Source organism: Uranotaenia lowii, chromosome 2 (assembly GCF_029784155.1).
Source record: "Uranotaenia lowii strain MFRU-FL chromosome 2, ASM2978415v1, whole genome shotgun sequence".
Taxonomy (NCBI): Eukaryota; Metazoa; Arthropoda; class Insecta; order Diptera; family Culicidae; genus Uranotaenia; species Uranotaenia lowii.
Genome location: NC_073692.1, coordinates 385,137,177 through 385,158,677, shown reverse-complemented (window position 1 = coordinate 385,158,677; position 21,501 = coordinate 385,137,177). Strand labels below are relative to the sequence as shown.

The following is a 21,501-nucleotide window of genomic DNA, read 5'->3' as shown; positions in this document are numbered from 1 at the left end:
GGCAAAATTTCATTTTTTTTGTTAAAATTTTAAAAGTAATGTTTAAAAATTTAGCCCCTTAAATTATGAAGCACCATTGTCCATCTTTCAATGTTAGTTGTTGTTCGAACTTAACACTTTAAGGACCGCGATGTTGTTTTTTTTTGGACCGCGAAGAAATCTAAACCTAGAAACATCGACATTCAGCCTTTTATATCTCAGAATTCACTGTACCAAAAGTCACAAATTTAGTTACTTTGAGCCACCAAAAGGGTTGTGTTCTATTTTGTAGAGTTTCAAAGTTAATGATTTGAATTTGAGTTTTTTTCCGAATTGCCTAAGCAATTGCTAAACTAGCATTTGTAAATATTATGAAGGTGCTGCTTTGTATTCTTTAAAACCGTCAAAACAGAAACTGATGAATGTTATCCCTAAGCACCAAATTCTAATCAAAGACGAAATCGATTTTTAAATCAAATTAACAGTAGTCTAAAAATTTTCTGCAACCATGTTTTACGTTCATAGGAGTCCAGTGCTGGCTTTACAAATATGAACATGCCACATTCCCAGTAACAAAAAAAAAATGCCTTCCCGAGGTATTTTTGCAGAAAGATGTTCAGAAGAAAAAAAACTGATGATTTTTTTGATAAACCTGGATTGAGAATTTTCCTTTCCAAAAACTGGGCAATTTCCGGGTAAATCTGAACAAATTCAAGATTCCAGACAACAATACAAACAAATTAGGAAAAAATGTGAAAAAATAATAAGAAACATTTTTTTGTCGATGCACATCTGCAGTGTTCAACTCGTGTTAAAGACATCCGGACTCCGACCTGGATATTGTAAAACGGAGTAATCTCCATCTCAATTTAATTAAATCTCAATAATTCATCCAACCGGGCACCTGGAGTGTTTTGTGTAGAATTCACAGGCAGAATCCACATATTTCAACTTATTAGTGTGTATGTGGGATAATCCTTAAAACCAAATATGTGGATATTATGGAGGCCTTTATTTCCCAACTTCGTTGAAACCTAGCTCCCACCTCTCAATCCTGATCCAATAAATGGCCAAATTTTCGCTTATACATTCAAATTGGTATGGAACTGCAAAACAACACAAACATTTTAAAAGTTTAATCAATAAATAAATATGTTTCCAATTTTACTGTTTTAGTCATAACTTTCTACCAAAAAAGTTTGTTAGATCGAATCACTATTTAAAAATTGAAAACTGACAACCTTAGAAAGGATTTTCAAGGCTTGACTTCCAATATCAGAAAATCATACCAATAACCAATAAAAGAGGAATCATTGACAACGAACAATGGTTTTAAATCATTGTAACGTTATAACTAAAATCTATTTTAAGGTATTTTTTTTCGGATCTTATCGCTCAAGAGAAAAAATCATTTAATTTTAAATTAAAGACAACGTTTACATAAATGACATAACATAACTCTATGAAATAAATGTAAACAAATTAACAGAAACCGGTTTCCAATTCATTTAAAAAATAATAGATAAAACTCTAACAAATTATGCAAAAAAAAAACAGTTCGCAGATCGTGGGGAAAATAGAAAAAAAAATCATTAGATAGATGTTTGTTTCCTTTCCGTTTTGTATCAATCATACAAATGTTTGTGGCAAAAAGAGTTGATTGAGCCCTGTTCATTCATTGACTATGCATTTCCAAATCATTCCAATCTTTCAAGAACGAAGAATAATCTTACAAAAATCACTTTAACAATCTTGGAGTTTTAAAAATTTTTAATGTTCTATTTTCAAGATTGTTGACGAGAAAGTTTTTCTAAGATGAAAAACATGTGTAAAGTGCACTAGAAAAGTTGCAGATATTTTTGTCAAATTTTTTATTTCTCATACATATCCCCGTACATAAGGTTGCCAGAATTTATTCATCACTTATCCGAACCGAGCAAATCCGGGCTGTTTTATCTAAAAATCAGGCAAAATCCAGTCATTTATATTCAAAACTGTCGACCAAAATCTGGGCAATAACTGGGCAAATTTGGTCAAAACCGAGGATTTACTCATCAAAAATCAAGAAAAAAAACTTGAAATATTTTTTTTATGAAAAAAATTATAAATAAATAATTATTTTTTTTGTAGAGAAATGAATCCAACTTAGATGAAATTTCAGGGACTAGATAAGAGAAAATCGATGTTGAAAAACATGCGAAAAAAATTCGCCTTGTCTCCCGGTGAGACTTGAACATCTTGAACCCATTCATACGCCAGGTTGGTTTCCTGTAGTAGAATGTTAATACATGGGCCCCGGAGAGGCGCAAGATGTGGGTTCAAGTTTTTCTCTTATCTAGTCCCTGAAATTTCATCTAAGTTGGATTCATTTCTCTACAAAAAAAAAAGTTTCGCTGACTGAATGTTTGAGTCAAGACCCATCTCTGGGTCGCAATTTAAAAACAATAAATAATTATTTTTATGAAACTTGCTCAAAAAATTTCGTTTAAGGTGCACAAAAAAATGTTTACAACACAATTTTTTTTTTCATTTGATTTTAGAATGAGAATGAAAACAAACTCGAAAAAAACCCGGACTTTTTCAATGAAATTTGGGCCACCGAGTTGGACTGGATTTTTTTCCAAATTTTATTTTAAATACCCGGGCTAACCCGAATAAAACCGCAATCTGGCAATCTTACCTATACATTATGTTTGGAAAAACAAAGAGGTCTGCAACTTTTTTTTTCGCTTAGTTCTAAACAACCTGCTTGTTGACTTCAAAAAAGTTGTTCCAATTCAAGCCTATCTTGACTTAAATAAAATTGTTAATTTTTTTCAGTGTTGCATTTTTCAATTGAAATTTTTTACAATTTTCCAAGAACTTTGAGGCTTTTGAGAGTCACCTTAGAGTTATCCAATCAAAATAAAATGTTGCACAATTAGCTTCATTGATAAAAGGATCAATATTAGGGGGTGGGTGCAATGAAATTTTGGCCTTAAAAAACCTCCATATAACTAAAGGCCACCTCAGTGGACTCACAGTGAACAACATCTCGTTCTCCGCTTTTCTATGATTAGGTCAAACGTTATATCAGGAAAAATTAAATTATTTCAAGAGATAGCTCGTCTCAAACATGGAGCTAGACGGGTGAGAACTCGAAAACTAGATTTTCTTGTCTTAAAAAAAATTACGAGACATATTTGAATCAAAAAAATTGAGGTGTAAGAAAATCTTGGTCTTAATTGATGAACACAAAAGTTTATTTTTGTATTCGCTCTGGCTGCTTGTCTATACATTACCCATCCGAGGCTAGCCCAAAATTTTACTGCTTTTCAAAATCGCCTCACACGTGCTACTGGCGGAAGCAGAGAAATATTGCCCACGCACAAACATAAGCACTTTCGGCCGTTTTAACGACCTTGTCTGGCTAAAGGATTTCTTTTATTTTATGCCGAAATTCATCCCACAACAACTTAACCTTAATATTTTCAGGGGAGGTCCATCAATGGCACACATATGTTTGGGAGAAAATCAGCTTTCTCCAGAAAAAAACACACAAAAAAACTTCTCCATTTCCTTGGAATTTTCGACAGCTGAACTGTATGTAGCACATTTGTTTCCCGACCAATCATCATGGTACCACGAAAAGAGGAAAACTACCTTCCAAATTGCGCTGTGTTGCAGAAAAAAAAACAAAAAAAAAAACCGGAGAAAGGTGGGAAGTTGGAATGAAACCCACCAAGAAAATGGGTTTTTTTCTTCGCGGTCGGAAAAAGTTTAATCGAGTTTTCGCACTTGTACCCTTCTTGGAATATCTGCATGGAAATGGGGGGGGTCTCACGTCAGCTTAAGACTCACACATGTCATTCTGAGGGTTTTTTTTCGGGCTCAATTATAAGTAAGTTCAGGTTAGCGCGAAAATAATTTTGAATAATGATACCTTTGAAGTCCGTTTGGATATCAATTTCATATTTGCAGTTATTTTTTATTCGATTTAGCGAAAACTAGATAGTGGGTAATAACTGGTAGCAAGTCTTTGATTAAAATTTAGATGTTTTTTGAGTGATTTTGAAAATATATTTATCTTTATTGTCAGTTGTCAATTTATTGGAGAAAACATTTAACTTGAGATCAAAATCAAAAATAATTTGAAAAATATTCAATCCAAAAAAAATATAGAAAACTTACAATCAGCAGAAAGTGTTTGGATAAAAATATTGCTTAAGAAAAAGATATGCCTTGGACGTAACAGTCATGAGATGAAAAAAAACTGTATTAAAATAATCCTATACAGTTCTCGAGCCTTCAAGAAAGCCAAAGACGTAAAATGAATAATCTTTGCGTGTAGAATGTTTCGTAGATCAGAACTATTTTCCATCCTCTCGTCTCAGTTCCCGGATATTCACGATTTCCGGTTTCTTACTTTCCATTTAAGTTCTCTCTATACACATTTTTTTTAAATTTTAAATCTCTATACAGGGAAGCTGAAGCACACATACAAGACACATACAGTCTAGACACAGACACGTTTTGGGGAAAGGGTGGATTCGAACGTGCCACGCCACGTGTGGTTTCGTTTTACTCATCGTTACTTTTCTTCCGATTTTTGCATCAGCTGCGTCTCCACTTACTTGTGAGAAATTTCTTCATTCGTCTTCTCGTCTCTTTTTTCAACAAATAAGAACCATGGTTGGTACTAAATATGGTACTAAGTAAGGTAGGGCGTGGAATAATACTTATAAGGATATAGAAGCGATACAATAAACGCGCCGCGCGAGCTGTATACAGTAGGAGTAGACTTAATAATAATTGTTGGTTTATGTAACACATTTTAGGGGGGAACGATGCAGCTGTATTACAAGGACGAATCAACGATGACGTTGAGTAGGTTGGCAACCGAAGATTTCCGAAGAAGGATGTGGGCACAGATGGTGATGAATGATGCCAGCAGCCAGCTTGGAACACACCATCGCAGAATTGGGAAAGCTGGAATGAAAAAAGATTTAAATTGGGTTAAAGCTTAGTTCTTTTAGAAATGGGACAGTTACAAATGCGTGTATCTCAAAAACCATTCGTTTGAACGAAATACTTTCTATGAAGAAAATGAAGGTAATGTTATGATATTTCTTGAAAAAATTTGAAAAAAAATATTTACCGTTTTTTGTTTAAAAAAATTCTACTTTATTCTTGGTATCTCCCATTGGCCGGCGCACACTTTTTTCAGTCATGGTATTGATCAGTTTCTTCAACTTATACTTCATAAAATCTATATTTTAGGTGGCTTCACCCTCTTTCTTCAATTTCTGATACTTTTCGGTCCAATACTTCTCTTTGAAAAAAAAAACTGGAAGCATTTTAGTGGAAACAGTTGTTTCGAAATGAACAAATTTGAGTAGTTTTGAGCACATTTTTGAAAGTTTTTTTTCGGTATCGGTTTTACAGCTTAAGAGATTTGGAACTATCAAAAAATGGTTGTTTGAGGTTGGATTTCAATGAGTAATCGCTAGGCAACACTTTCAGCTTATCGGAGAAAATTGTTTTGGACATTTCAGCGATCTACCCTTAGTTTTTCGTTTATTGAAAAATAAAAATGCTGGTATGAGACTTGGCTTCCTTGATGACCTTTAACCGTAGTTGCCGATCATGTGCTTCACTCCAATGCTTGATTTGAACTTTCGGGACATTATTGACAGTGTTTGCATATTTATTCACCACAAAAACTCAGTAATTCTTTGAATAATCAACGGTTTTGTCAGCTATCAATTTGATAATGACGAATTTTCAAGGAAACTGTGCAAAATTATTTTTTTCTTTTTCTCTTGCATCGTACATATCTCAAAAACGCGTAAATTTTAAATTTTGAAAAAAATAGGTCGAATAGTACTTTTTATAGGCAACAAAATGCTGTCAAAATTTTTAATATCCAATATCTAGTTAACGAGCTATTAGCAAATGAAAGTGTCCCATTTCTAAAAGAACTAAGCTTTATTATGGTGCAAGCTAGAATTTGATGTGACTTTCAAACGGATTTTTTTTTAACTGGGATTTGCTTGCTTTGCTATGATTCATCCCAAAGTCAAAAGGATGATCCTGAAAAACCGGAATAAAGATCCACATCAACACGAAATAAAGATTGCGGTCCTATTTTGCAGTATTTAAAAAAAATAAAGGATGATACGGTCAAAATTTGGTCAATATCTACTTGACGTATTTTTTTCAATTTTGCATTTAAAAAACCTGAACACCCCTCATTTTGAAGGTGTGTGTAGAATGTTGCTCCTATTCTGATTTTGGAATTCACTCTTCAGTTGTAAAAATGCCGTCAAAGAAAGAAGAGCAGCGTATCAAAATTTTGCTCGCGATTCGCGAAAATCCGAGCTACTTGCACGCAAAGCTGGCAAAATCGCTAAAAGTTGCCGAATCAACCGTTAGAAATGTTATAAAAGTGTTTGGGGAACGTTTGTCGACAGCCAGGGAGTCTGGATCGGGGGGAAAACGAAAACCGGAAGCCGCTGAGACGACATGGAGAGTTGCCGGTAGTTTCAAGCGAAACCCTAACCTCTCTCTCCGAGATGCCGCAAATAAGCTGGGTGTGTCGTCTACAACCGTGCATCGAGCCAAAAAACGAGCCGGACTATCGACTTACAAGAAGGTAGTGACTCCAAATCGCCATGATAAACAAAATACGGCCAAAGCGCGATCCCGGAGGCTGTACACGACGATGCTGACGAAGTTTGACTGCGTGGTAATGGACGACGAAACCTACGTCAAAGCCGACTACAAGCAGCTTCCGGGACAGGAGTTTTATACGGCAAAAGGAAGGGGAAAGGTAGCAGATATTTTCAAGCACATGAAACTGTCAAAGTTTGCGAAGAAATATCTGGTTTGGCAAGCCATCTGTACTTGTGGCTTGAAAAGCAGAATTTTCATAGCTTCCGAGACTGTCAACCAAGAAATTTACGTGAAAGAGTGTTTGAATAAACGTCTGCTGCCTTTCCTGAAGAAACACGGTTGTTCCGTACTGTTTTGGCCAGATTTAGCATCTTGCCATTACGGTAAAAAGGCCATGGAGTGGTACGCCGCCAACAACGTGCAGGTGGTTCCCAAGGACAAAAACCCTCCCAACACGCCAGAGCTCCGCCCAATTGAGAAATACTGGGCTATTGTCAAGCGAAACCTAATGGAGACCAAAAAAACTGCTAAGGACGAGCAGCAGTTCAAGTCAAACTGGCTTTCTGCGGCGAAGAAGGTGGACAAGGTGGCTGTACTAAATCTGATGCCAGGGGTTAAGCGTAAGGCCCAGCAATTCGGATTTGGAAAAGCGGAAGCCTAACTGAATATTTTTCCTGAATTAATTACTAATTAAGCTTGAAATAGATATTTAATTTGATTTTTTAAATAAACGATTTCACCTATTTACACGCGTTTTCCCTTGACCAAATTTTGACCGTATCACCCTTAAGGTGGATTGTTCTTCCCCCATCGACCAGCACATAAGGTCACTTGGGTATCCCGAGATGGCCGAACAGAAAATCAAATCAAGAAAATCAGCCGAAAATGGAGCCTTTTTGATGTCCGCAACAAACGAAGCGCAGACATTGCATCTGACCATCACCTCGATTCTCTTCCTCCCCGTGGTGCTAGCTGGGGTGCGAGCAACCCAACCCCGGTGGATGCTTTGGTCACATGCAAACTGAGTTAGGGGGCTTCGTACGCGTCTGTTCTCCATGTCAGGGGCGGCGTGCGGAGTGCAACAACGTCCTGGTGGTTTTCGGGACCCAAAACAGCAACATCACGACGGTCCCCCTGCGAGATAGTGGGGTTAGCTGCGGGCCTTTCGAGCCCGTGACTACAAAAAAACATAAGCAACGAACAACGAACAACAAATTTTGGATGGAAATCGGCAAAGACCCACGCAACGAAAAGGGAATAGCTATTGGAAACTTGGAACATGGAACTGCCGATCTCTAAATTTTGTGGGCAGTACCCACGTGCTCTCCAACGAATTGAAGAGCCGCAAATTCGACATCGTAGCGCTGCAGGAGGTATGCTGGAAGGGCTCCACGGTACGAACGTACCCAGATGGTCGTGTCAAATACCAGAGCTGCGGTAACACACACGAGCTTGGAACAGCTTTAATAGTGATGGGAAAGATGCCGAAGCGCGTGATCGGGTGGTGGCCGATCAACTCACGAATGTGCGGGTTGAGAATCAAGGGCCGGTTCTTTAACATCAGCATCATCAACGTGCACAGCCCTCACCTCGGAAGTACCGGTGACGACAAAGACGAATTTTACGCGCAGCTGGAGCGTGAATACGACCGTTGCCGAAAACATGATATCAAGATCGTCATCGGGGATTTTAATGCTCAGGTCGGCCAGGAGGAGGAATTTAAACCGACAATTGGAAGGTTCAGTGCGCACCAGCTGACCAACGAAAACGGCCTCAGGCTCATTGATTTCGCCGCCTCCAAACGAATGGCCGTACGTAGTACCTTTTTCCAGCACCGCCTCCCACACAAGTACACCTGGAGATCACCGTATCAAACACAGTCACAGATCGACCACATTTTGATTGACAGCCGGCACTTCTCGGACATCATCGACGTCAGATCCTGTCGAGGCGCCAACATCGAGTCAGATCACTATCTGGTGATGGTGAAGATGAGCCCAAAACTCTCCGTAGTGAACAACACACGAAACCGGCGCCCGCCTCGGTTAAATATCGCACGACTGAAGCAACCTGAGGTCGCGGCAGACTACGCGCAATCGGTCGAAGCAGCGCTGCCGGCAGAGGGCGAGCTTGACGAAGCCCCTCTCGAGGACTGTTTGTATACCATCAAGACAGCCATCAACAGTGCTGCGGAGAACGTCATCGGTTATGTGGAGCGAACTCGACGGAACGACTGGTTCGACGAGGAGTGCAGGAGGGTGATGGACGAAGAGAATGCCGCGCGGGCGGCAGTAGTGCAAAGAGGCACCCGTCGAAATATGGAAAATCACTGACAGCGGAAGAGGCAGCGAGTCCGAATTTTCCAGGAGAAAAAGCGCCGCCTGGAGGAGGAGGAGCTCGAGGAGCTAGAGCAGCTGCATAGTTTTCAAGAAACACGAAAGTTCTATCAGAAACTCAACGCACCCCACAAAGGCTTCGTGCCGCAAGCCGAAATGTGCCGGGATAAGGGCAGGGGCATCCTGACGGACAATCGTGAGGTGATCAAAAGGTGGAAGCACATGCAGGAGATAAAGACGGTGGGGAAGGTACATCGCCGGCGTAGCCAACGACGTAGAGGAGCCACTCCCAACGATGAGTGAAGTTAAGGAAGCCAGTCGCCAGCTGAATAGAAACAAATCGGTTGGGAAGGATGGCATCGCAGCTGAACTCATCAAAATGTGCCCGGACAAGTTGGCCGATTGCCTACACCGGTTAATAGTTCGGATCAGGGACATAGAACAGCTACCGGAGGAGTGGCAGGAAGGGGTAATTTGCAAGCTATGGAAAATCATGGACGAGAACGGCTTTTCCGGGAAGCTGATCAGGCTGATCAAGGCGACGATGGATGGAACGCAGTGCTGTGTGCGGATTTCGGGTGAATTGTCGAGTTAATTCGAATCGCGCAGGGGGCTTCGACAAGGTGATGGTCTATCCTGCATGATGTTCAACGTGGCGCTAGAAGGTTATTCGACGAACGGTGGGCGAAATGCGGGGCACGATTTTCAACAGATCCAATCAACTTATCTGCTTTGCCGATGACATTGATATAGTCGCAGATCATCTGCGGCGATGGAGGAGATCTACCACAAACTGAAACGCGAAGCAGGAAGGATTGGGTTGATGATTAATACGTCCAAGACGAAGTACATGCTGGCCTGCGGATCTGAGACCGACCGAACCCGCTTGTCCAGTAATAACAAGGTCACGATCGACGGCGACGAGCTAGAGATAGTCGTAGACTTTGTCTATTTCGGCTCACTAGTGACCGCAGACAATGACACCAGCCGTGAGATCCGGAGGCGAATTATCAGCGGAAGTCGTGCCTACTATGGACTCCACAAGCAACTGCGGTCGAGAAGACTTAGCCCTCGCACGAAGTGTAACCTATAAATGACGCTCATTAGACCGGTTGTTCTCTACGGGCACGAGACATGGATATTGCTCGAGGAGGTCATGCGTACACTCGGAGTATTCGAGCGACGAGTGTTAAGAACCATCTTTGGTGGCGTAGAGGAGAAAAGGTTGTGGAGGCGAACGATGAACCACGAGTTCGCGCGACTCTACGGCGAACCCAGTATCCAGAAGGTGGTGAAGGCTGGCCGGATACGCTGGGCGGGACATGTTGCGAGAATGCCGGACGACTGTCCTGCAAAACAGGCGATCGCTACGATTCCGGTAGGAACAAGACAAGCGGGGGCGCAACGAGCGATGTGGTTAGACCAAGTGTAGCGTGATCTGGCGAACGTGGGGTGCCCGAGAAATTGGAGAACGGTTGCCATGGACCGAATGAATTTTAGGAATTATGTTCGTCAAGTTATGTCGTGAGACGGAATACTAAGGCTGAGATCATTTAGTATCCGGGCACTTCATTGCGGTGATAGCTAGGTTACTAGATCTCGGATATGCAAAACTTTAGCAGCGTTGTGTTGGTTGTGAAAAGGACTATCTTGCCTATTTTTTCACATTTTTACGTTAACGTGTGTTTGAGATATTTACGGTGCAAAAAGCTATAGTAAAAATAATTTTGCACAAATTTGCTCCTTTTACGCACTTTGCGCCTCTGAAATTCATTATTTTTGACTTGAAAACTCATGAACTGTTTATTTTTTCTGATTTTTTTTGGTCCAGATGGTTGAGAAGTATAAGGAGCCACGCTAGGATGCTTACGAAATTCAAACCAAGCATCGGAGTGGAATCCTTGATCTCAACTATAGGAACAAATTTATGGTTATTGGGGACAACTGAATGCAGACCTCTTAACAATGCAGTAAATCCGTTTCCGACAGGCAAAAAGTATTGCCTGTCAAGTGGACACCCGGGAATTAACTAAAAATTAGCAGTTCCATGGATCGCAATCTGTGCAACCGGGTTTTACGCAATGTGACAGATGTTTTATGATGGACCAAGAAATTTATGTTAAACCCGAATTTAAGAGGTCACATTCTTCGAGATGCCTACTCATGAAAAGGTTCCAACCAGATTCCAATTGATTTTTACAGATAAGTTTGTGTAAAATAACATGATTTTGAAAAGGTTTAGCTTCTGTGGTAAAAATAATAGATCAATACATGGCTGAAAAAAGTGTGCAAAGATAAAAATTATATTTTATCATAAAGTAAGAGTATTTTTTGTCATCAACGATAAATTATTTTTTTAATATTTTTACATTAAATATCATAATAACACCTTCATTTCCTTCATAGAAAGTTTTTCGATCAAATCAATAGATTTTAAAATACAGAGGTTGGAAACTGCCCGGATACTAAATGATCATAGCCTTATGTAAATAAATAAAAAAAAATAACATCACCTCGTCCTTGGCGAGATACGACTGAGAGTTGCGCGTGTTCAACGGCACCAGGAGAAAGTCGGGTGTCGATACGACGTCCGCCGGTTGGAGAATCCAGTGGTGAAAAGGGCATACGTTGAACAGCTTGAATCCCAAGCATCGGAACTGCTGACAGACGGAACAGTCGAAGAACAGTGGTGTGGAATCAAGAACGCCTTTATCACGACGAGCCATAGTACTCTCGGTAAAGCTTGTGGAAGAAGAAGTGAATGGATGTCGGATGAAACCTGGAAGATGATCGATGATCGGAGAAAGGCGAAAGTCGGAATTGAGCAGGCATGTACCTGGTCAGCCAAAGATACGATACGCGTAGCTGGAAAAAGCAGTTATTGAGCTTGTCGACGAGACAAGAAAGCCTGGACAAACTCCCTGGCCGAAGAGGGAGAAAGAGTCGCCGCCAATGCAGATATCCGACTACTTGATGACGTTTCTCGCCTTAGTGGGCTAATGCAAGAATGCCGCTGAAAACCTAGCAGGTCAGCTGTTGACAGATCGAACAGATCAGCTCAAAGGATGGACTGAGTACTTTGAACAACTCTTCCGAGTCACAAATAGCGATGGCAAACAGAACCCGCAGCTTGAGCCGCCAACAGTAAGTTGCATTATTGGCATCAACACGGACGCGCCCTCCCTGGCTGAAATAGAAGCGACAGTCAAAAATATGAAATCCAACAAAGCACCTGGGATCGATTGCATTCCTGCTGAAATACTGAAAGCTTCTTCTGTCTTGTCAGCACAAATGTTTCACCGTCTTTTCGCTGACATCTGGGATACTGCAACATTCCCGGCCGACTGGATGCAGGGTATCCTCGTAAAGGTCCCGAAGAAAGGAGACCTGACAGAGTGCGGTAACTGGCGAGGCATAACGTTGATCTGTACAACCCTCAAAGGACTCTACAAAGTGATCCGGAACAGGAAAATCGACGCTACACTCCGACAGCAACAAGCTGGATTTGGATCCGGACGATCATGTGTAGACCACATCACAACGCTACGAATCATACTGGAACAAATCAACGAATACCAGGACTCTCTTCTACCCCGCCTCAACTTGAAATATGTGCATCAAGAAGGACAGTCAGTCAAAAGTCTAATGGAGAGTGAATTCATGAATTCTGCTTGTTAATAGTCATGTAAAAAGCAGAGGTAATTTTATTTTTCAAGAGAATGATATATAAAAATTTTAAGTTCTATATCTTTATCCGTTGAATATGCTTGAATAATCTTCTGGAATAATAAAACTTAATGGTAGGTACATATGCAAGCAAAAGTCCAGATTAAGCCATTTGACTTCCGGAGCTTAACCTAACACTTGGAATGAAACTTTTCTGCTACCATTATCACGAACTTCATGCTCATCATCATCATCAACATCAACATCATCATGATCGCACCAAACTTTATTTCTAGCTCCGCTAAACCAAACCATTCGGAATGGATATTTCCGCCTGAAACCAACCGAAAGCGATATCCTCCCACTCTCACGCGAACAAACGAATGAAGAGTTTTGCTTTTGGCGGTTCCGGATGTTCTTTTATTTTTTTGGGTTTTTTTCTAGCTTCTAGATTTGTTCTTTTTCCACCACCTTCAGAGTCAAAGATGTAGGTGAACCTGCTTCCGCAAAATGGAGAAAATATAAAGAACTGGAAAAAAATCCGCTGATGGTCTCTCCCCGGCACGGACAAAGTCAGTTAATTTAGTTTTGGCTCTGGCCGGAAAGTTTGAGCAAATGGGTTCTGACTTTTGTTTTCTTGGGCCCCGCCGCCGCCGTAAATGTTCTCATTTCCAGGACTCACTTTGAGGATGATTGTTTTTGATGGAGTTTGTGAAATATTTAATCTTTGGCGGTCGGGAAGTCGGAAGGATAATTGTTTTGAACGATTGAAATGAAATTTTAAACGATTCCGCAAATGCGATGATAGATGTTTAGATTTGAACTTAGAAATGGTTTTAAAGTTTTCTGAAGCTTCGATTACATAAAATTTTATCCCTTTTGGATCAGAAGACGAACAGAGATAATTTTGGTTTAGTTAAATTGAAAAAGTTTAACTATTTATTAAAATCAGTGCTGAATAAAGAATTTTTATTCTTCGGAAAGTCTTTTAGTTTTCTTGTGATGAACTTTATTCAGCTTAGAAGTTTGAGAAGTTAAGGATTTAACAATTTAATCCTCAAGCAGGAATCGTGAAAAATAAAATGAAAAACCTCGCTTCAACTTACTTCTTAGAACCGTTGCTGCTGCTCCGTTTCTACTGCTGTACAGTAGATTATCGTTGAAGAGGACTTCCTTGAAATCCAGCACATTGGTAACTTCATCGGAGTCACCGTTGGACGCTTGCTGGACCACTGTTAGGACCCGGCCGGAAGTTGGCCTCAGCCTCACGATGCCTGGCTGCTGCGGAGGTCCAGGTGGATGATGCTGAATGCCCGGATGCTGCTGCATCTTTCTTTCTTTCCAGGGTTGCTCCGTCGAAATTGTGACGGTCGCCATAGAACTGGCCGTACTGATTGTGTACGCTGGCGTTGGTGGATCATCCACTTCATTGTTCATTGTTGACGTTGAGGATGTCTGGTAGCTTTCTGTTGTGGAGCTGACCGGTAATCGGATGGAATCAACAGTCGAGCTAGTTGAGTCCAGTATTGAGTTGTTCTCTAACACTGGTGCATTTACGTCTGTAAAATTAAAATAAAAAATTAAACAGTAAAATAATTCCAAAAACTTCCCAAACAACCAATATCTTTAACTAACCCACAAAGACAGTCTCCTTGGTAACGGAATAGTCGGTCCGATTGATGCCGACCATGCACTTGATGACGTCGTCCGGCCGGATGCTCTCGTACAGAACCAGCTGGATGCTGATGGAACTGTCAAATAGTTCGGCCTGGGTGAGCAGAACATTGACGGTGACATTTTCCAGCTGGTACTCGTTGACCCAGAGCGAAAGAGATGGTGCCGGATAGATGCCGTACACGCTGCAGATCACCGTCACCAGGTTGCTGATGTTGGTCGTGTAGTACTTCAGCTTGAAGTCTTTCTCGGGGACTGGAGAAGAAAAAAAATAAGAATAAAAAACATTAATTCAGACAATATTTTTTTAACGGCTCTGTCAGAACATAGGACCACAGCAAAATAAACAAAATAAAATAGAAATAATAAAAAGATGTCAAAATTGTAAAAATTGTCAAAATTGTTAAAATTGTCGAAATTGTCAAAATTGTCAAAATTGCCAAAATTGTCAAAATTGTTAAAATTGTCAAAATTGTCAAAATTATCAAAATTGTCAAAATTGTCAAAATTGTCAAAATTGTCAAAATTGTCAAAATTGTCAAAATTGTCAAAATTGTCAAAATTGTCAAAATTGTCAAAATTGTCAAAATTGTCAAAATTGTCAAAATTGTCAAAATTGTAAAAATTATCAAAATTTTCAGAAATTTCAAATTTGTCAAAATTGTCACAATTGTCGAAATTGTCAAAATTGTCAAAATTGTCAAAATTGTCAAAATTGTCAAAATTGTCAAAATTGTCAAAATTGTCAAAATTGTCAAAATTGTCAAAATTGTCAAAATTATCAAAATTGTCCAAATTGTCAAAATTGTCAAAATTGTCAAAATTGTCAAAATTGTCAAAATTGTCAAAATTGTCAAAATTGTCAAAATTGTCAAAATTGTCAAAATTGTCAAAATTGTAAAAATTATCAAAATTTTCAGAAATTTCAAATTTGTCAAAATTGTCACAATTGTCGAAATTGTCAAAATTGTCAAAATTGTCAAAATTGTCAAAATTGTCAAAATTGTCAAAATTGTCAAAATTGTCAAAATTGTCAAAATTGTGAAAATTGTGAAAATTGTCAAAATTGTCAAAATTGTCAAAATTGTCAAAATTGTCAAAATTGTCAAAATTGTCAAAATTGTCAAAATTGTCAAAATTGTCGAAATTGTTAAAATTGTCAAAATTGAAAAAAAAAACTCAAAATTGTCAAATTCTAGAGTTTGTTTTGATTAGGTCGTATAAACCAATAAAAACAAAACTGAGTTATCAACTGCAAACGATGGACAAAGATGTATTCCATGATCAGTAAAAATTTGGTTTCTTATGATCAATGAATAGTTTTAGCAAATTGATTTGAATTTAGGACGTATGATGACTTTCTAATTTTTGAGTGTTACTTGGTTTTGCGTCGTTTTGCGCTGCCGTGCATTGCCGGGGTGCAAAAGGTTGCAAAATAAACAGTCCGACGAGTTGGTTTTACAACGTAATGCTTTGTTGCGCAAAGGGCTTTGGTAAATGACAATAATTTACGGAAAAGAAAAAAAATGTCGGCATGAGTGTTATTAGCGATCCTATAGTATAGTGCGACGCTGCAAATTGGTTAAATTGGCATATTGGTGAGTACAAAATGCTTCGAATTTCACTTTGTGAATATCCAGTAGTTTTTTTTTTCATTACAGAGGCAGCAATAGTTGAAAGTTTTGGATGCTTTTTCACACACCTCGATCGGCCAGTGGCGCCTCAGTTTGTGCCGGAAATGTCTAGGTGGGTTCTCAAAGGTCACATCCAAAAAGCAAAAAATCCTGGCTCTTTTGGAAGGGTAATATCCGCGTACTAATTGAAAGGATTATTTTGTTGAAAGTATTTCCAGTTTTTCGAATCATACTATTCGACGGACAAAAAGACGTATGCGTAAAACTAAAAATGCATTAGGTCGTAAGAACATCTTCATTCATTAAAACTTAATTAACGTCAATTTCCAGTACGCCGGCATGTTCTGCGTCCATTTTTACGTTGACTTTCAAATTTAGAGATTAACTGGACAAGTATTCATAAAATGAGAATTGAAAATGTGATTCAGAACTTTAATATCGATTTACATAAAACAAGTCTAGTGGCTCATACGACCTAATCAAAAGAAACTCTAGAATTGTCAAAATTGTCAAAATTGTCAAAATTGTCAAAATTGTCAAAATGGTCAAAATTGTCAAAATTGTCAAAATTGTCAAAATTGCCGAAATTGTCAAAATTGTCAAAATTGTCAAAATTTTCAAAATTATCAAAATTTTCAAATTTGTCGAAATTGTCAAAATTGTCACAATTATAAAAATTGTCAAAATTGTCAAAATTGTCACAATTATAAAAATTGTCAAAATTGTCAAAATTGTCAAAATTGTCAAAATTGTCAAAATTGTCAAAATCGTCAAAATTGTCACCATTGTCAAAATTGTCAAAATTGTCAAAATTGTCAAAAATGTCAAAATTGTCAAAATTCTCAAAATTGTCAAATTTTCAAAATTGTCAAAATTGTCAAAATTGTCAAAATTGTCAAAATTGTCAAAATTGTCAAAATTGTCAAAATTGTCAAAATTGTCAAAATTGTCAAAATTGTCAAAATTGTCAAAATTGTCAAAATTGTCAAAATTGTCAAAATTGTCGAAATTGTCAAAATTGTCAAGATTGTCAAAATAGTCAAAATTGTCAAAATTGTCAAAATTGTCAAAATTGTCAAAATTGTCAAAATTGTCAAAATTGTCAAAATTGTCAAAATTGTCAAAATTGTCAAAATTGTCAAAATTGTCAAAATTGTCAAAATTGTCAAAAATGTCAAAATTGTCAAAATTGTCAAAATTGTCAAAATTGTCAAAATTGTCAAAATTGTCAAAATTGTCAAAATTGTCAAAATTGTCAAAATGGTCAAAATTGTCAATATTGTCAAAATTGTCAAAATTGTCAAAATTGTCAAAATTGTCAAAATTATCAAAATTTTCAAAATTTTCAAATTTGTCAAAATTGTCAAAATTGTCACAATTATAAAAATTGTCAAAATTTTCAAAATTGTCAAAATTGTCAAAATTGTCAAAATTGTCAAAATTGTCAAAATTGTCAAAATTGTCAAAATTGTCAAAATTGTAAAAATTGTCAAAATTGTCAAAATTGTCAAAATTGTCAAAATTGTCAAAATTGTCAAAATTGTCAAAATTGTCAAAATTGTCAAAATTGTCAAAATTGTCAAAATTGTCAAAATTGTCAAAATTGTCAAAATTGTCAAAATTGTCAAAATTGTCAAAATTGTCAAAATTGTCAAAATTGTCAAAATTGTCAAAATTGTCAAAATTGTCAAAATTGTCAAAAATGTCAAAATTGTGAAAATTGTGAAAATTGTGAAAATTGTCAAAATTGTCAAAATTGTCAAAATTGTGAAAATTGTGAAAATTGTCAAAATTGTCAAATTTGTCAAAATTGTCAAAATTGTCAAAATTGTCAAAATTGTCAAAATTGTCAAAATTGTCAAAATTGTCAAAATTGTCAAAATTGTCAAAATTGTCAAAAATGTCAAAATTGTCAAAATTGTCAAAATTGTCAAAATTGTCAAAATTGTCAAAATTGTCAAAATTGTCAAAATTGTCAAAATTGTCAAAAATGTCAAAATTGTCAAAATTGTCAAAATTGTCAAAATTGTCAAAATTGTCAAAATTGTCAAAATTGTCAAAATTGTCAAAATTGTCAAAATTTTCAAAATTGTCAAAATTGTCAAAATTGTCAAAGTTGTCAAAATTGTCAAAATTGTCAAAATTGTCAAAATTGTCAAAATTGTCAAAATTGTCAAAATTGTCAAAATTGTCAAAATTGTCAAAATTGTCAAAATTGTCAAAATTGTCAAAATTGTCAAAATTGTCAAAATTGTCAAAATTGTCAAAATTGTCAAAATTGTCAAAATTGTCAAAATTGTCAAAATTGTCAAAATTGTCAAAATTGTCAAAATTGTCAAAATTGTCAAAATTGTCAAAATTGTCAAAATTGTCAAAATTGTCAAAATTGTCAAAATTGTCAAAATTGTCAAAATTGTCAAAATTGTCAAAATTGTCAAAATTGTCAAAATTGTCAAAATTGTCAAAATTGTCAAAATTGTCAAAATTGTCAAAATGGTCAAAATTGTCAAAATTGTCAATATTGTCAAAATTGTCAAAATTGTCAAAATTGTAAAAATTGTCAAAATTGTCAAAATTATCAAAATTTCAAAATTTTCAAATTTGTTAAAATTGTCTAAATTGTAACATTTATAAAAATTGTCAAAATTGTCAAAATTGTCAAAATTTTCAAAATTGTCAAAATTGTCAAAATTGTCAAAATTGTCAAAATTGTCAAAATTGTCAAAATTGTCAAAATTGTCAAAATTGTCAAAATTGTCAAAATTGTCAAAATTGTCAAAATTGTCAAAATTGTCAAAATTGTCAAAATTGTCAAAAATGTCAAAATTGTCAAAATTGTCAAAATTGTCAAAATTGTCAAAATTGTCAAAATTGTCAAAATTGTCAAAATTGTCAAAATTGTCAAAATGGTCAAAATTGTCAATATTGTCAAAATTGTCAAAATTGTCAAAATTGTCAAAATTATCAAAATTTTCAAAATTTTCAAATTTGTCAAAATTGTCAAAATTGTCACAATTATAAAAATTGTCAAAATTGTCAAAATTGTCAAAATTGTCAAAATTGTCAAAATTGTCAAAATTGTCAAAATTGTCAAAATTGTCAAAATTGTCAAAATTGTCAAAATTGTCAAAATTGTCAAAATTGTCAAATTGTCAAAATTGTCAAAATTGTCAAAATTGTCAAAATTGTCAAAATTGTAAAAATTGTCAAAATTGTCAAAATTGTCAAAATTGTCAGAATTGTCAAAATTGTCGAAATTGTCAAAATTGTCAAAATTTTCAAAATTATCAAAATTTTCAAATTTGTCGAAATTGTCAAAATTGTCACAATTATAAAAATTGTCAAAATTGTCAAAATTGTCAAAATTGTCAAAATTGTCAAAATTGTCAAAATTGTCAAAATTGTCAAAATTGTCAAAATTGTCAAAATTGTCAAAATTGTCAAAATTGTCAAAATTGTCAAAATCGTCAAAATTGTCACCATTGTCAAAATTGTCAAAATTGTCAAAATTGTCAAAAATGTCAAAATTGTGAAAATTGTCAAAATTGTCAAAATTGTCAAAATTGTCAAAATTGTCAAAATTGTCAAAATTGTCAAAATTGTCAAAATTGTCAAAATTGTCAAAATTGTCAAAATTGTCAAAATTGTCAAAATTGTCAAAATTGTCAAAATTGTCAAAGTTGTCAAAATTGTCGAAATTGTCAAAATTGTCAAAATTGTCAAAATTGTCAAAATTGTCAAAATTGTCAAAATTGTCAAAATTGTCAAAATTGTCAAAATTGTCAAAATTGTCAAAATTGTCAAAATTGTCAAAATTGTCAAAAATGTCAAAATTGTCAAAATTGTCAAAATTGTCAAAATTGTCAAAATTGTCAAAATTGTCAAAATTGTCAAAATTGTCAAAATGGTCAAAATTGTCAATATTGTCAAAATTGTCAAAATTGTCAAAATTGTCAAAATTATCAAAATTTTCAATATTTTCAAATTTGTCAAAATTGTCAAAATTGTCACAATTATAAAAATTGTCAAAATTGTCAAAATTGTCAAAATTGTCAAAATTGTCAAAATTGTCAAAATTGTCAAAATTGTCAAAATTGTCAAAATTGTCAAAATTGTCAAAATTGTCAAAATTGTCAAAATTGTCAAAATTGTCAAAATTGTCAAAATTGTCAAAATTGTCAAAATTGTAAAAATTGTCAAAATTGTCAAAATTGTCAAAATTGTCAAAATTGTCAAAATTGTCAAAATTGTCAAAATTGTCAAAATTGTCAAAATTGTCAAAATTGTCAAAATTGTCAAAATTGTCAAAATTGTCAAAATTGTCAAAATTGTCAAAATTGTCAAAATTGTCAAAATTGTCAAAATTGTCAAAATTGTCAAAATTGTCAAAATTGTCAAAATTGTCAAAATTGTCAAAATTGTCAAAATTGTCAAAATTGTGAAAATTGTGAAAATTGTCAAAATTGTCAAAATTGTCAAAATTGTCAAAATTGTCAAAATTGTGAAAATTGTGAAAATTGTGAAAATTGTCAAAATTGTCCAATTTGTCAAAATTGTCAAAATTGTCAAAATTGTCAAAATTGTCAAAATTGTCAAAATTGTCAAAATTGTCAAAATTGTCAAAATTGTCAAAATTGTCAAAATTGTCAAAAATGTCAAAATTGTCAAAATTGTCAAAATTGTCAAAATTGTCAAAATTGTCAAAATTGTCAAAATTGTCAAATTTGTCAATATTGTAAAAATTGTCAAAATTGTCAAAATTGTCAAAATTGTCAAAATTGTCAAAATTGTCAAAATTGTCAAAATTGTCAAAATTGTCAAAATTGTCAAAATTTTCAAAATTGTCAAAATTGTCAAAATTGTCAAAATTGTCAAAATTGTCAAAATTGTCAAAATTGTCAAAATTGTCAAAATTGTCAAAATTGTCAAAATTGTCAAAATTGTCCAAATTGTCAAAATTGTCAAAATTGTCAAAATTGTCAAAATTGTCAAAATTGTCAAAATTGTCAAAATTGTCAAAATTGTCAAAATTGTCAAAATTGTCAAAATTGTCAAAATTGTCAAAATTGTCAAAATTGTCAAAATTGTCAAAATTGTCAAAATTGTCAAAATTGTCAAAATTGTCAAAATTGTCAAAATTGTCAAAATTGTCAAAATTGTCAAAATTGTCAAAATTGTCAAAATTGTCAAAATTGTCAAAATTGTCAAAATTGTCAAAATTGTCAAAATTGTCAAAATTGTCAAAATTGTCAAAATTGTCAAAATTGTAAAAATTATCAAAATCGTCAAAATTGTTAAAATTGTCAAAATTGTCAAAATTGTCAAAATTGTCAAAATTGTCAAAATTGTCAATATTGTCAAAATTGTCAAAATTGTCAAAATTGTCAAAATTGTCAAAATTGTCAAAATTGTCAAAATTGTCAAAATTGTCAAAATTGTCAAAATTGTCAAAATTGTCAAAATTGTCAAAATTGTCAAAATTGTCAAAATTGTCAAAATTGTCAAAATTGTCAAAATTGTCAAAATTGTCAAAATTGTCAAAATTGTCAAAATTGTCA

The 21,501-nt window shown here is 35.3% G+C and overlaps 1 protein-coding gene across 1 annotated transcript in view; it reads right to left on the bottom strand.

The window, feature by feature from the left end:
- Positions 1 to 1,477: 1,477 nt before the first annotated feature.
- Positions 1,478 to 21,501, bottom strand: part of LOC129743245 (uncharacterized) — a 42,677-nt gene continuing 22,653 nt past the window's right edge. Inside the window, exons 3-5 of the mRNA XM_055735221.1 lie at positions 14,271 to 14,564; positions 13,742 to 14,194; positions 1,478 to 4,947 (exon numbers count right to left, since the gene is read on the bottom strand). Of these exons, the coding sequence (XP_055591196.1) occupies positions 4,817 to 4,947; positions 13,742 to 14,194; positions 14,271 to 14,564 (878 nt within the window). The 3' untranslated portion in view covers positions 1,478 to 4,816. The remainder of the gene's footprint in view (positions 4,948 to 13,741; positions 14,195 to 14,270; positions 14,565 to 21,501) is intronic.